Source organism: Xenopus tropicalis, chromosome 7 (genome assembly GCF_000004195.4).
Source record: "Xenopus tropicalis strain Nigerian chromosome 7, UCB_Xtro_10.0, whole genome shotgun sequence".
NCBI classification, from domain to species: Eukaryota; Metazoa; Chordata; class Amphibia; order Anura; family Pipidae; genus Xenopus; species Xenopus tropicalis.
The window spans coordinates 106,911,575-106,927,639 of record NC_030683.2 but is presented as its reverse complement, the minus strand read 5'-3'; the positions used below and the strand labels follow the sequence as shown (position 1 = coordinate 106,927,639).

At 42.3% G+C, this 16,065-nt stretch overlaps 1 protein-coding gene across 1 annotated transcript in view; it reads left to right on the top strand.

Moving 5' to 3' along the window:
* atp1a3 (ATPase, Na+/K+ transporting, alpha 3 polypeptide) overlaps nucleotides 1-12,720 on the top strand; it is a 29,048-nt gene extending 16,328 nt beyond the window's left edge. Inside the window, exons 7-23 of the mRNA NM_001126894.1 lie at nucleotides 1,125-1,242; nucleotides 1,444-1,712; nucleotides 1,793-1,991; nucleotides 2,160-2,269; nucleotides 3,205-3,339; nucleotides 4,308-4,500; nucleotides 5,039-5,214; nucleotides 7,011-7,147; nucleotides 7,489-7,639; nucleotides 8,261-8,429; nucleotides 9,153-9,307; nucleotides 9,431-9,554; nucleotides 9,661-9,806; nucleotides 10,130-10,260; nucleotides 10,662-10,763; nucleotides 12,013-12,104; nucleotides 12,619-12,720. Coding sequence (NP_001120366.1) covers nucleotides 1,125-1,242; nucleotides 1,444-1,712; nucleotides 1,793-1,991; nucleotides 2,160-2,269; nucleotides 3,205-3,339; nucleotides 4,308-4,500; nucleotides 5,039-5,214; nucleotides 7,011-7,147; nucleotides 7,489-7,639; nucleotides 8,261-8,429; nucleotides 9,153-9,307; nucleotides 9,431-9,554; nucleotides 9,661-9,806; nucleotides 10,130-10,260; nucleotides 10,662-10,763; nucleotides 12,013-12,104; nucleotides 12,619-12,647 — 2,436 coding nt within the window. The 3' untranslated portion in view covers nucleotides 12,648-12,720. The remainder of the gene's footprint in view (nucleotides 1-1,124; nucleotides 1,243-1,443; nucleotides 1,713-1,792; nucleotides 1,992-2,159; nucleotides 2,270-3,204; nucleotides 3,340-4,307; nucleotides 4,501-5,038; nucleotides 5,215-7,010; nucleotides 7,148-7,488; nucleotides 7,640-8,260; nucleotides 8,430-9,152; nucleotides 9,308-9,430; nucleotides 9,555-9,660; nucleotides 9,807-10,129; nucleotides 10,261-10,661; nucleotides 10,764-12,012; nucleotides 12,105-12,618) is intronic.
* Nucleotides 12,721-16,065: the final 3,345 nt, after the last annotated feature.

Below are 16,065 nucleotides of genomic sequence, written 5' to 3'. Positions count from 1 at the left end.
TCGTAGCTGTAATTCTGGGGCCAAGATGGAAACGTTTCCTCTGGGCAAATGCCATCTCTGTCATATCCATAATTAGATGTTTTGCCTGCCTTATTTCTGCTCTGTCCCACTGAAGTGATTCTCTCTAGCGGAGTGAAAATAGAGTAAGCATACCCAACTAGGAGTCTAGCAGTGTTATGGTCCAGGGGTTATAATGGCCATGCCACTTTACTACGCAATCCATAATTTATATAAACACCTGGTTAGGGAGTAGGGCCACCTTGTTGTGAACTTTATTCAAAAGAAAAGTGAGATCTGAATAAGACAACTGAAATGTTTTCCCCAAAAAGGTGACAATCCCAGTAATCAGCAAGCCAAGTAGAAAAAAGAGATTAGACCAGGAAGACATTTTTCCGTGAAAAGCTGGCAACTTTTTTAATGAACAAGCCAAGCAGAGAAAAAAATCAGAATATTAATGTATTACATGTATGTTAGGTGCCCCTGTTTAAAGATCAGAATATTAATGTATTACATGTATGTTAGGTGCCCCTGTTTAAAGATCAGAATATTAATGTATTACATGTATGTTAGCTTTTGGAGTCCAACAGAAAAGAGGTCAGTTTAACTGGAATAATTAAATTGGCCCATTTACTAGCTAGAAGTAAATTAAGAACAAGGGGATTTCCCTTCTAGAATGTCCTTCCTTTGCATTCCGTCAGAATCCACCATGACTGACCCCTACCTTTAAGCCAAACAGGTTCTCTTTTGTACTACAATGTTATAGTACTGGCCACATTGTGGCTAGTTCAGCAAGTACAGGCAGGGGTGCTGCTAGGCTAAAAAAGTTTACACCACCTAAAATGAAAATGTTTATAATAGAACTCCATTTGAAAGCTGGTAGCATTTACACTGATTTCTTAGCCAATGAGCAATGCTCCCAAGGTCTCTAAGGTGATAGAGATCCTGCTTTTTGATCCATAATTGCAAGCTTTTTGAGAAGCTTGCAACAACCTTAATTACAGATAAAGGTCTGTTATTTTACATAATCCGTACTGGGCCGGAAACTGGGGTTCCTAATAGAACCTGTGCCAATGCTACTGTATAGACTGATACTCTAAAAAATGATTTTCTTTTGTCACTTGCAGGTAGATAACTCTTCACTCACTGGTGAATCTGAGCCTCAGACGCGGTCACCTGACTGCACACATGAAAACCCACTTGAAACACGAAATATTGCCTTCTTCTCCACCAACTGCGTTGAAGGTAATTATCTTAAAAATTTTACAATTGACCTTCCAAATTCTGCATATTAGTATAAATAGTTCCTGAACACTGCAACACCTGAGAGCATTCAGCAACTTTCAGTTTCTTCTCAGCACCTGTTGAATAGTGGTAATATTTGTGATATGTGTCATTTGATGATATTTGTGATGTGTTAACTTGGGCTGGATGGACTATTTCCAGGTACTGCCCGTGGAATAGTTGTCGCTACAGGAGACAGAACAGTAATGGGCCGTATTGCTACCCTGGCTTCTGGTTTAGAGGTGGGGAAGACCCCCATTGCCAAAGAGATTGAACACTTCATCCACTTGATCACTGGTGTGGCTGTATTCCTAGGAGTAACCTTCTTCGTCCTTTCTCTTATCTTGGGTTACACTTGGCTGGAGGCCGTCATCTTCCTCATTGGCATCATTGTTGCTAATGTGCCAGAGGGATTGCTGGCTACTGTGACTGTAAGTATTAGCCTTTTTATTAACTTTAGTTATGACACTAAAAAATGAGAAATAACTATTGTATTCACATTGCTCCTCAGGTGTGTCTAACACTCACTGCCAAACGTATGGCCCGAAAGAACTGTCTAGTGAAGAACCTGGAGGCTGTAGAGACCCTGGGATCCACCTCAACCATCTGCTCTGATAAGACTGGCACCCTGACACAGAACCGTATGACTGTGGCACACATGTGGTTTGATAACCAGATCCATGAGGCTGACACAACAGAGGACCAGTCAGGTAAGGAAAGCATTTGTACAGGCTATCAGGATGTCTTTGGCACAGAAATTTCTGCTTTCATTGCTTTCCTTCTCCACTCCAAGTTTCCCCTTTTCCTTTGAGCACACAGCTATCCATATTATTTTTCCATCTGTTTTCCCTAATTATGTTTATTTTTCCCCCTTTTAGGAGCATCATTTGATAAGAGTTCCCCTACCTGGCTGGGCTTGGCTCGAATCGCTGCTCTCTGCAATCGTGCCGTCTTCAAAGCTGGAAATGACAACATCCCTGTACTAAAGGTGAGAATTAACCATGTTACCGTATTCTATGGTGCTATATATATAGGAATTAGTTCAATACAATACAATTGTTTTGCTGTCACCGTGGATTACTGCTTCCTTAGCAAAACATCACATACCAGGTGCTCTCTTATTATAGGGAAAAAAGCTAGTTTGTAAACAATGTGGAAATGTGCATTTTTTTTAGAACCTTCAGGATAATTTATTTCTGGATAAGAGGTCCAATGCGGACATTCTTATAATCAAATTTTTTTTCGAGATAAAGGTTTGCTCATGGTAGTAGCATTCTTCTTTTTCTGGGCTTATTTATAAAATTAGGGCAACTGTTATGGCTTTTGCACATTGTCCCAATTAAGATTACTCCTTGTGACCTGAGGTGTAACTCTTGGCACTCCTAGAGCAAAGCTCTTACTGCCATATTTAATAAAAGTACTAAGTTTGCCCAGGAACAGTAAACCATAGCAACAGGTGACCAGTAAATGCTACCTCCTGGGCAAACTCAGTGCTTTTTATTACATATTCCCCAGAGTGTTTTACTGTCTTGGTATGGCTCACTGCCTTTATCCAATGGAATGGATCATTCAGGGTGCACCTTAGGGCTGACAGTGGGTTAAGTTAGGCTAGGTTAAGCCTTTTAGTGCATAGGTTGTGCAGGGCTGCAATTTTTTAACCCCTAACTTCTGCAGTTGCACCTAGCCATTTGTAAATGAGGCCCTCTGGCTGTAGGTCAGCAAGCCACTAGCGCCATCAAATGTCTGCTAACAAAGTGCAAAAGTTTGGTCTTCGCTACGTGAATATAAATAAAATATGAAATATATCAGATTTAGTCAGAAACAGAGGTCTTTTTTATTGCATCAACATGCATTTTAGACTTTATATTCATTTAAGCTGTCCTGCTGTCTCTCCCATGTTGCTGAATGTCTGTGTGTCCTCAGAGGGACGTGGCAGGTGATGCGTCAGAGTCTGCTCTCCTAAAGTGCATTGAGTTGTCCTGTGGGTCTGTGAAGGCGATGAGAGAGAAGAGCAAGAAGGTGGCCGAGATTCCTTTCAACTCCACCAACAAGTATCAGGTTAGGCAACATTTAGAAATGCACTGCATTGTCCCTTATTGCTTTTTCCATGTATAGCCTCTCAAGAGTTGAGAAGGATTTCAGCAATATCCCTGCAGTATGCACCTGCCCCATGTCATCAGATCTGGCTTTCATTACAAATTCTTTATTCTTAGGCTGTGCTTTACCAAGCAATATATTAACTATGAAACTGATCCTGTTGGCTTATGTGAGAAGCCTGTGATGAGCCCTCTGTCTGTCTGCAGCATGGACTGGTTACTATACAAATATTCCCTATTTATAAGTGGCTTTAGTCTTCATTCAGTTTCCCATAAATAGTACAGGATAAGGCTACAACTTAATGTGGGAATGGAACCTTACTTCTCTGCATTTATAGGCATGTTGCTTGCCTAAACTAAGATAAACCTGAAAATTCCCAAGAGGCAGCAATAACACCAAAGATGCATAAGTGCATGGAGTCCCCCATTCCAAAGCCAGACAGGCTGCATGAATTGACCATGTCCAGGCCAACACTGGGATTCAGACTAGGCCCTGCATTTCAAGTACACACAGGCCCAAACAGCCCCCCAACAGCCCAATAAATAGTGATTGTCTATGGCATCTTACAGCAGCCCCTCAGATTGCCAGTCTGGGCCTAGCTATAATTGATAACAACCTGTTTAATTGAGCAAATGACTGGAACCTGCAAATGCTAAGTCACTTTTAGTCAGTTCTTTAGCTTCAGAGCAGACACCTAATGGATTGAGGTGCCTCTAGACTCCTATATAATGTTGTGCATGCTGTGGTATAAAAATAATATACAGTCACCACATGGTTAATTCTATTAAAGCAGTTGCTGTCAGAATTAAGATCCCCCCACTTTGTGCAAGTTCTCTCATCTCTTAACTCTGTCCCAGGTAATATAAAAATGATAACATTTAGTATGGTCCATGAATCTGTTAATTTTTATCGCTCATCTTGTTATCCAGCTCTCCATCCATGAGACTGAGGACCCAAATGATAACCGGTACTTGCTTGTGATGAAGGGAGCCCCAGAAAGGATTCTGGATGTCTGCTCTACCATTCTTATCCAGGGCAAAGAGCAGCCACTGGATGATGAGCTTAAGGAGGCTTTCCAAAATGCTTACCTGGAGCTTGGTGGACTGGGAGAGAGAGTACTTGGTAAGTGAGGAGAGAAGGCATTGTCAATAGCAAGACCTATTGCTTATGTATTCAGCATTTTTCTCTGTTCTTGTGCTTGCTGAGAATAATGAGATAGAATACCCCAACCACTATAATTACACTGCATGGCAAACACAAGGGTATGTAGCATTTGTATGTGAAGAAAAAGGCTTTGGGGGCTTCTTAAGATGGTATTTATTTTTGGATAAAGTGTTCAAATGGGCTCATTTACAGAGAGTACAGATTTGCCTTACTGCTGATTGGTCCATTAACAACCAGCCAGCATTTAGCTTGGTCTAGAGAGGCTGTAATAATGAACACATTCTTATTGGCTCCTTAAGGTTGGTACAGTGGGGCAAATCATGTGTATTCCGTGTATAGTGCTGTATATATGTATGTACCTAGTTTAGGTGCATCACCCTATACTGGCTTGGAAGTATATTTTTATAGTTATATGTTATGTGGCCCAAGTGCCCAGAGAGCTGGTTGTCTGGTGTGTATTAGGCGTATTCTTATATCTCTTTGCTATACCATACAGGGTTCTGCCACTATTACTTCCCAGAGGAGCTCCATCCCAAGGGCTTTGCTTTTGATACAGAGGACCTGAACTTCAGCACCGAGAACCTGTGCTTTGTGGGACTTATGTCCATGATTGACCCTCCCAGGGCAGCAGTGCCTGATGCTGTTGGGAAATGCAGAAGCGCAGGTATCAAGGTAAGATGGGAGGAATTAGTAGTGGAGGAGGAGGCAAGCCGTGTTTTCAGAGACTCAAAAGATTCTCTTGCATACCGAGAGTGAGATTTGTCTCCAGGCCCAGTTTTATAAAGTTTTCAGTTGTATTTAATGGAGGGACGCTCTCTGCAGTAAAAATCCTACTGTTTCAGATATCAAGATTTCTATAAAAAGACAGAGGTAGGAAGGAGGGTGATTTTAGGGGTGTGTAAAGACACGATTCTTAGTTACCAGTTGAGCTGTTTGTAGGTGTCTCCAAAGACTGCCTGATTCTTAGATACCAGTAAGGAAGAGATGCTCTTTATAGGTGTCTTCCATTACTGCATGAGTCTTAGTTACCAGCAGGGAAGCTAAGCTGTTTGTACATATCTTCTAATACTTTATGGTACTTGGTTACCAGCAGGCAACGGAGGCTGTTTGTGTGTATCTCCCAATACTTCATGGTTCTTAGTTATCAGCAGGAAATGGAGGCTGTTTGCACATACCTTTCAATACTTCATGGTTTTCAGTTACCAGCAGGGAAGGGGGCTGTTTGTACATATCTCTCAGTACAGGTATGGGATCCCTTATCTGGAAACCCGTTATCCAGAAAGCTCCGAATTACGGAAAGCCCGTCTCCCATAGACTCCATTTTAATCAAATAATTCAGAATTTTAAAACGTATTTCCTTTTTCTCTGTAGTAATAAAACAGCACCTTGTAATTGATCCCAACTAAGATATAAATAATCCTTATTTGATACAAAGCAATCCTATTGGGTTTAATGAATGTTTTATTAATTTTATAGTAGACTTAAGGTATGGAGATCCAAATTAAGGAAAGACCCCTTATCCGGAATACTCTTGGTCCCGAGCATTCTGGATAATGGGTCCTATACCTGTACTTTATAGTTCTTATTTACCAGCAAGGAATGGAGGCTGTTTGCACATATCTCCAAATATGTCATGGTTCTTAGTAACCAGCAGGGAAGGGCGACTGTTTCTATGTATCTCCCAATATTTCATGGTTTTCAGTTACCAGCAGGGAAGGGGGCTGTTTGTACATATCTCTCAGTACTTTATAATTCTTATTTACCAGCAAGGAATGGAGGCTGTTTGCACGTATCTCCCAATATGTCATGGTTCTTAGTTACCAGCAGGGAAGGGCGACTGTTTCTATGTATCTCCCAATATTTCATGGTTTTCAGTTACCAGCAGGGAAGGGCGACTGTTTCTATGTATCTCCCAATATTTAATGGTTTTCAGTTACCAGCAGGGAAGGGCGACTGTTTCTATGTATCTCCCAATATTTAATGGTTTTCAGTTACCAGCAGGGAAGGGCGACTGTTTCTATGTATCTCCCAATATTTAATGGTTTTCAGTTACCAGCAGGGAAGGGGGCTGTTTCTACATATCTCTCAGTACTTCATGGTCAATAGTTACCAGTAGGGAAGGAAGGCTATTTGTAGGCGTCTCCCAAGGTTGCATTATTCTTAGTTACGAGCAGGGAAAGAATGGTCTTTACTGAATCAAGGATTTGGTTGGGCATTTCCTTGTATCTGCAGAATTTTTTATTTGGCTGAATCCTGAGTGTCTAGCTGAACTTACTCTGAACCAAAACAGCAGTTTTTTTTTCTCATGATGCCAGTTTTTACTCACATTTGAATATGCCAATTAGGGTTCAGATTTGGCTCAGTATACAGTCTATTCTTTGGTATGGAATTAAGTTTTCTGCTGAATCCAGTAATTGTAGATTTGGTGCATCCCTAACTATCTCACCTAATTTCTTTTGTCTTTTCAGGTTATCATGGTAACAGGCGATCATCCAATTACAGCCAAAGCTATTGCCAAAGGAGTGGGAATTATCTCAGAGGGAAATGAGACAGTGGAGGATATAGCAGCCAGACTCAATATCCCTGTCAGCCAAGTCAACCCCAGGTGAGCCAAGTTTTACTGAGCACCAAGAGACCGAGGTATGGAAGGAAAATGGGTAGGAGGATTCTTAGGAGTAAATGAACATTCGCGATGGAGGGAAAAAGAATAGGGCTTTGTACGAATCTGAATGTAGCACCACTGGCTGAGCATTAATGTTCTAGGCAGAAGAATGACAAAGTGTAGGTCTAGTTATCCATAGCAATGAAACGGATGCTTGTTTTTAAAGAGCTGACTATTAAATGTTACCTGCTGATTTGTTGCAAGGGGTTTCTACACCAATTGACCATAACAACCCAGCTTTTAGTCATATCCTACAGCACATTCTCTCTCCTTCTTCTCCTCAGAGATGCTAAAGCATGTGTCATTCATGGTACCGATCTGAAGGACATGTCCACTGAACAGATAGATGAAATCCTTCAGAACCACACTGAGATTGTCTTTGCCCGAACATCTCCTCAGCAGAAACTCATCATTGTGGAAGGATGCCAGCGTCAGGTAAAAACCTGGGAATATATTCCCCTCTATGTTTATTTCAAGAATATTATCCAAATGTGGGGGAAGCCAAGGTAAACCTCATCTACAGAATCTAATACAATAGTGACTTAAGGGATCAACTTACATCAAAAATGGTAGAACATTTGCTTTGCTTTACTAGGTAATAATTTTGGGACCAATTATATCACAGATATTAGTGTACCTTAGTACAACTCATCAAGAATACTTGTGCTTACATCTGCACAAAGTCTGTATAATGTCCCTTTAACCTAGCTGGTCAGAGCAAATACATCTCAACAGAGGTTTGTAAAATATATAAATACCTATATATATATATATATATAATTTGGAGCATCTAGACAAAAGGAATTTTTTATACCACCAATTTTTCCAGCTTTGCTTATTTAAAAAGTTCAACTTCAACAGAAATGTATCATTTTCGCATTATCTTGACCGTAAAGATTCCTTATGATGTAAGGAATATTCATAATAATGAATTAATAATAATTATTCATAAAAATAATAATACAAATTAAATAAATAAGAAAAAACACCAAGTCAAAGATTTGAAAAGCAACTTCTTCTACCCTTGAAGTCTAACCGGACCCTTCCTCTGTGCAGGGTGCTATTGTGGCTGTGACGGGAGATGGTGTGAATGACTCACCTGCCCTAAAGAAGGCTGACATTGGGGTAGCTATGGGCATTGCGGGTTCAGATGTCTCAAAGCAGGCAGCTGACATGATCCTGCTGGATGATAACTTTGCCTCCATTGTCACTGGTGTGGAAGAAGGTAAGGGACATGTTGCCATTCTGGGACAGACCACCTAAGAAAGTAATGGTGCATTGCTGCAGTAATGAACATTAATACTACTGTACTCCATCTGCAGGCCGTCTGTAGTGCATTGCTTAAGTCAGCGTTTTTCAACCACTGTTCCGCGGCACACTAGTGTGCCGCGAGATGTTGCCTGGTGTGCCGTAGGCAGGGCACCAATGTACTAGGGGGGCACTGCTCTTGGCACCAATGTACTAGGGGGGCACTGCTGCTGGGCACCAATGTACTAGGGGGGCACTGCTCTTGGCACCAATGTACTAGGGGGGCACTGCTGCTGGGCACCAATGTACTAGGGGGGCTGGCTCTTGGCACCAATGTACTAGGGGGGCACTGCTCTTGGCACCAATGTACTAGGGGGGCACTGCTGCTGGGCACCAGTGTACTATGGGGGCACTGCTCTTGGCACCAATGTACTAGGGGGGCACTGCTGCTGGGCACCAATGTACTAGGGGGGCACTGCTCTTGGCACCAATGTACTAGGGGGGCACTGCTGCTGGGCACCAATGTACTAGGGGGGCACTGCTGCTGGGCACAGAGTTAAATTTTTTAACATTTTCTAATGGTGGTGTGCCTCGTGATTTTTTTCATGAAACAAGTGTGCCTTTGCCCAAAAAAGGTTGAAAAACACTGGCTTAAGTAATTCCATAGATTAATATTAATACTACTGTACTTCTTCTGCAGGTCGCCTTATCTTTGACAACTTGAAGAAATCCATAGCATACACCCTGACTAGTAACATTCCTGAAATCACCCCCTTCCTACTCTTCATTATGGCCAATATTCCGCTGCCACTGGGCACCATTACCATCCTGTGCATTGACTTGGGAACTGACATGGTAAGTATTTAGGAAATCTACTTTAATAGCACTACTGTGATTGCTCATGAAATAGGCTTTCTATGGAGTGTAGTGGTTTTGGTGTGGACACCATGCTAAATAATGGACATACATTCCCTACAGGTTCCTGCTATCTCCTTGGCTTATGAAGCTGCAGAGAGTGACATCATGAAGCGCCAACCAAGAAACCCTCGAACAGACAAACTGGTGAATGAAAGACTGATCAGCATGGCATATGGGCAGATTGGTGAGTGAGGACATGAATGTGCTTGAGTTGCATTTTGTAAAGCATTGTTGTTTTTCCCATGTTTATCTCACTTCCCTCACCTCCTAATCTTTGTCTTGCCCTCTAGGTATGATCCAAGCTTTGGGTGGCTTCTTCTCCTACTTTGTAATCCTGGCAGAGAATGGCTTCCTCCCATCTCACTTGATTGGGATCCGGTTAACATGGGATGACCGATCAGTAAATGATCTGGAGGATAGCTACGGACAGCAGTGGGTTAGTTCTGGAGCCTCTACTTTTTAATAGTTTTTATCGAATATAGAAGGGAATATAACATGTAAAATATTGTAGGTCAAATCTGTAGACTGAAAGCTCCATAGATTCTGATTTATGCCATTTTCCATTATATTAACTATGGGAGATTATATACCACATGATGCCTAAATAGTTATTTCTCTCAGTTTAGTGCTTGTGGTAGTTCTTGATCCATGGGTTTGGACTATAGGAGAGACAGGAAAACGGGTGTAGTGGGAAAATCTAACAAAAGGATTTGGATCTGACGGATATATCTAAATATTGACCCTTGTTCCCCACCCCAGACATACGAACAGAGGAAAATTGTGGAATTCACATGTCACACAGCTTTCTTCGTCAGTATTGTGGTTGTGCAATGGGCAGACGTCATCATCTGTAAAACAAGGAGGAACTCTGTATTCCAGCAGGGAATGAAGTAAGAGATGATTTCTATATCATAGTTACATGGTTACCACTGTCTTTCAGCTCTTATTACTAATGTCTAAGCACCATGGATGTTTACACCCACAGCATCTACTACTGTCTCATAGATATCAGACAAAAGAGTTGCAGTCAGGGTGTGTAGCGCATCATGTGATTGCCATCTTCTATTCTATTCTAGAATGCCCCAAAATTCATCATTCATCTTGACTAGCCTTGTAGAGGGCTTTTGTTGGGGGTACTATACTGAATTTTGAACATTCTTAATACAAGAAGGCTTAACTCACCCCAATATATAGCAAACAATAAGGCATTTGTCCCAAATACCAAGAAAGTTTATTCTTTGACCAACTCAAGCTCCTCTTCTTCCATAACTTATGCCAAGTTCTTTCTCAGGAACAAGATCCTCATCTTTGGGCTGTTTGAAGAAACAGCATTGGCTGCATTCCTGTCCTACTGCCCTGGAATGGACATTGCACTAAGAATGTACCCGCTAAAGTAAGTGAGATTTGGGTGAGGGTAGTTGTACCACAGAATGTGAACAGGAGAGAATAAACTGTTGGCAGAAATTGGGTGTTTGAGGGCCTTTCCTCGCTACTGACCAGCTTCTGTTGCAAATAATCATTCAAACTTGTTTGTTAGTCTGCATGCAAGAAAATCTGCCTATTAAAGGAAACACAGGGAGCTAAAAAAAATGTCATGTGTTAAGAAACATGGCAGAAAGGAGGTTCCAGCCCTATAGAGCAGTGTTTTTCAACCTTTTTTGGGCAAAGGCACACTTGTTTCATGAAAAAAATCACGAGGCACACCACCATTAGAAAATGTTAAAAAATTTAACTCTGTGCCCAGCAGCAGTGCCCCCCTAGTACATTGGTGCCCAGCAGCAGTGCCCCCCTAGTACATTGGTGCCAAGAGCAGTGCCCCCCTAGTACATTGGTGCCCAGCAGCAGTGCCCCCCTAGTACATTGGTGCCAAGAGCAGTGCCCCCATAGTACACTGGTGCCCAGCAGCAGTGCCCCCCTAGTACATTGGTGCCAAGAGCAGTGCCCCCCTAGTACATTGGTGCCAAGAGCCAGCCCCCCTAGTACATTGGTGCCCAGCAGCAGTGCCCCCCTAGTACATTGGTGCCAAGAGCAGTGCCCCCCTAGTACATTGGTGCCCAGCAGCAGTGCCCCCCTAGTACATTGGTGCCAAGAGCAGTGCCCCCCTAGTACATTGGTGCCCTGCCTACGGCACACCAGGCAACATCTCGCGGCACACTAGTGTGCCGCGGAACAGTGGTTGAAAAACGCTGCTATAGAGCTTACAATCTAAGTTGTACCAGTTGAAGCACAGATTTAATTTTCTCATATGGTAAGAATGGCCTTATTGATAGAAAGTCTTGCCCTTGAGGATATTAAGGAGAAATATATTTTAGATCTGTGGTAAAGAAAGGACCTGGAGAGCTGGATTTGCCCAGTGATTACCATTACAGTGGTCAAAAGGGTCATATTTTTGTGACCTGAGGAAACACAGTGCAATAGAGTATGGTTAGTATGTGGGCAGTGAAAAACCTGGGGGTTATTATTGCACGGAGATAATAATTTATATATATATATACTTCCAAATAAATGCCGGCACTCACGTAAATTATTTTTATTATTATTATTATAAAAATAATTTGTTTATATAAGTCCTGTGAGTGCTGACCCTCTCTCGAGCGCTTGTGATTAAGTATAGTAATTTATCATTTCTGTTTCCTCCATAGGCCCAGCTGGTGGTTCTGTGCCTTCCCATACAGCTTCCTCATCTTTGTATATGATGAGATCCGAAAACTCATCCTTAGGAGACACCCAGGAGGTAAGCCGCAAGTCTTCTAAATTCTTTATGAAGTGCTCCTTCCTTATAGCGCCCCTTGTTATCATTTCATTCCCATTCACCAATGCAAAATATATCAATACAAGTATTAGTGGTTTATTAGGAGGGTTATTTGTCAGGTGCCCAGTCAAAGAGGGGCACAGACTGCTGCAAAAGGGTGGGCTTCCAATGAAGAGGTAGGATTTCAATACAGTAGAGTGGGGGGATGGATTGGTGAAGTTTGACTTGGTCATATGGCATCAAGGGCCACACTACACATTACAGAAACTCTCCCCATATCTGTATAGTTAATTTTATGTCTCAGTGGGGTTTGTTTTGCCTTAACTGTTTCAGTCTTATCATGTGACATTTTCTTCCTGTTAATATGACAATGGGTGGAGCAATGGATTTAAGGCACTTTCATACATGTTGGGATAACTGGAGGCAACAGTAGCATGAAGCTTTCTCTGTGTTCTGCTATAGAATCTAACCTGTTCCCTATCCCTTTACTCCACAGGCTGGGTAGAAAAAGAGTCTTATTATTAAATTCACAGAGAAGCACCTTCCAAATCTGGACCCTACGACCTCCGAATCCTTCCCGCCCCACTCCACGAAAGAAGAAAAATACAAAAAAGCAAAACAGACAACCCCCCTCCCAATCCCTTCCAGAAAAATGCAACCACAGAATCCAATGGAATGCAACGTCCGCTGTGAAATCCACCCCCCCAGCCTTCTGTTCAAGGTTCAGCTTTGGTTCTTTTCAACTCATTTCTCTTCCCCCCCTTTTTCTGTAAAATTATAAATATATATATATATTATATATATAAATATAAATAGAACCAGTTTTTTTTTTTTTTTGGACTTCTTTTTCAGTTTTTGTTTTTTTTTTTGCTTTAAATGTTAAATTATAAAGGAGGGGGAGAGAGAAGAAAGCAACAGAGAGAGCAAGCGAGAGAGTGCTGAGCAAGGGGGTAAGGGGGAGAAGAGAAAGAGTAGGGATATCTATCCTGCATCCTTCTTTCCGTTGCTATACTACTTCCCTACTACAGCCCTTGGGCTTTCACTGAATGCCAGGATTTGTAGTTCAGCAACGGTGTGAAAAATGCAGTTTAGGATATCCCTTATGTAAATTGCAAAATGGACAGAGTGGGTGTAATCATTGCCCATAAACACACTAACGCCTTGTTGTTACATGGTGGCACCCTCTTTGGATAAAAAGCTGAAATGCAGGCAAGTCAGAGGGCAGAAGGGGATCAAACTATTAATGGGGGGGGGGGAGAATATATATATATAGAGAAAGAAAAGACTTTCTTCCTGTTAACCTGCTCGCTGCCAAAGGAGTGTGAACACACTGCTCTGCATATTCCATGTGCAAAGGGTTAATCTGGGGATGTGCTTGGGTAATACCAGTCAACTGATTCTTGTAAAACACTATGTCTGGTGTACAGTATAGGCATTAAAAAGGGGGAACTCGTCGGACCCTGCTAACTCCTGACTTTCAGTGAGAACCCCTTACCACCCCCTGCTCCCCCACAGAGCATCTCTCATATCGGAGTCTTCATCTGTGTAATAACAACCACCCAACTTGCTATTCCTCCATATCTGCTGTGGTTAGAATCTATGGGAATGAGTGGTTTGTGCCCCTGAATTCTGCCTATTGGGAGGGAGTGAGAGATCCGTGTCTCTAACATCTGTATCATTAGCAGGGGAGTGGCATGTCCCCCCATTCTCTGTGTATTAGAAGGTTGTCTTAGCTTCATGTACCTCACATCTGTGTAATAGGAGGAGATGACTGGTTGGCGTCATTGATGTCTGTGTGTGCGGGGTTGGGGGGGGGGGTTAGGGGTTTATAGGTTCACTTCCCTAATTTATCTGTCCAAATGTCTGAGCAAGAGGAGGTGCAAGAATAACATGTCCAGGTGTCTGACTGAGTTAGGAAGGGCTGTGAGTAGGGTCGCCGCCTCATCCCACCATGCTGCATGGCTGGTTAGTTATCAACACAGATGCGTGCTGCAGACTGCACTTGTTTATAAGCAGCCATGCATAAGGTAATTTAAACAGCCAAACAGCTAGTAAAAGACTGGAATGGAAATGAGGTGGGCACTCTAGCTGTGAGGTAGATGCATTTGTGCCTGTGTGTGAAAAGAGTGCAATGTGTCTTAATGCCTGAGTATCGGGGATGGTCAATGGGAACTGCTTCAATGAAATGACAGCACCCAGGATGTCAGCTTCAGTTAGAATAAGGATGCTAAGAACTATAGCTCTGCAACAAGTGTAGTGCCACGGGCTGCCAATCTGAGATAGAGAGAAAGCAGTATGTATTAGTGTAACTGGGAGAGACTAGGAAGTAGCTATTCTGATGTCTGTGTGAGAACAGGGCGATGGCTGTCATAGTGGCTAAACACAAGGAAGGGGTGACATCTGCGTGAGCAAAGGAACTTTCCTCGGCTATCACTTACAGGCGGAGGTGGAATGATTGGGTTTTTTTGTGTCTCTGTTCTGTGTCTCCGTCCCCCTCTTACATTAGTTTTTGTCAGATTGTCAGATTTTTTTATCTTGTGTTTTCCTGCCATTTTCTGTGATTTACAAAAACAAATAAGAATAAAAAATACCCCAAAAAACTGCACATTGACTGATTTTTTTTGTTGTTGTTGGATGATGGGAAACACTGAGAGAACAGACCAAAATAGACAAAAGCTGGTGCAGAGGTACTGGAATCTTAATGTCTAAATGTAATATATATATTACCCTGCACTCATCAGGTCCAGTCTATGGTTTTCCAGCTGTTGTTTTTATAACCACACTGAGGTAAAAAATTACGCTTTTCAAAAATACCTGTTAGGGTAAGGCAAGGTCTCACCAGGAGGATTGTCGGCCTGTGTATAAGCTCAGGCTGACAATCCAACCATAAGCTTGAAAATTCTTCTCATTGTACCTGCACCTGGAAGCATTAAATCTGCCTGGGTCCAGGCACACTCAGCCGACATCTGCCAGCAAATGCTGCAGGCTATTGCATGTATTGAACATTATGATTTAATTGGTATCACTGAGACCTGGTGGGATGAAACATGCGAATGGGCCGTGAATTTAAATGGTTAAACACTTTTTAAGAGGGACAGAGAGATTAAAAAGGGTGGAGGGGTTTTTCTTTATGTAAAGTCAGATTTAAAGCCATGTAGTAAAAACATTACCAATGAAAACGTCGAATCTCTTTGGGTAGAAATTTCAGTAGGGCTGAAGGTTACAAAGAAAATGGTCATTGGTGTATACTATAAACCACCCCGTATAGGTGAGGGGGATGAGGCCCAGCTACTGTTGCAAATGAAAGAGGCTTCACAACTGGGTCAAGTTGTTATTATGGGGGTCTTAAAGGAGAGTGTACCCTGAAGTGTGTGTAACATATCCTGGAAGTCCTGCCTGCACTCAATAAAGCAAGTTCATCTGGTTCACCATCACAGCCAGTGTCTTGTCTCTTCCTAAAGAGTGGATCCTCAACTGCTCGGTAAGCAGCTACCCCAAGGGAGTTGTAGGGTACCAGGAGTTGCAGGGAGTCCCTGTCCAAGGAGGACATTACAGAGTTCCCAGGGAGGGGAGTTATAGTTCTACCTATACCTACTCTGGGTGGAGGCAAGCCAGTAATATTGTACCTGCTCCCCCATAGTAAGCGGGGACTCAGGGCTCCTGTAGCGCCAACAGCATTAGAGGTAGCAGCACTGTCTGAAGTGGGCTACACATCCAATGGACCTTATATGCAATATATAATTACAGAAATAGGATAACTGGCTGGCAGGTAAAATACACCTCAGAGAGTTCTGACACATCTGCAAAATCCAACTCTGGGGTACTAAACAGCTGTCAGAATTGAGCATAACACCCGAGAGGTATGTAACAGTACAGATAAAAAATCTTGCTTTATAACATAATCAAAGACAATAAAAACACTTCATATCATTTGGCCAGATCA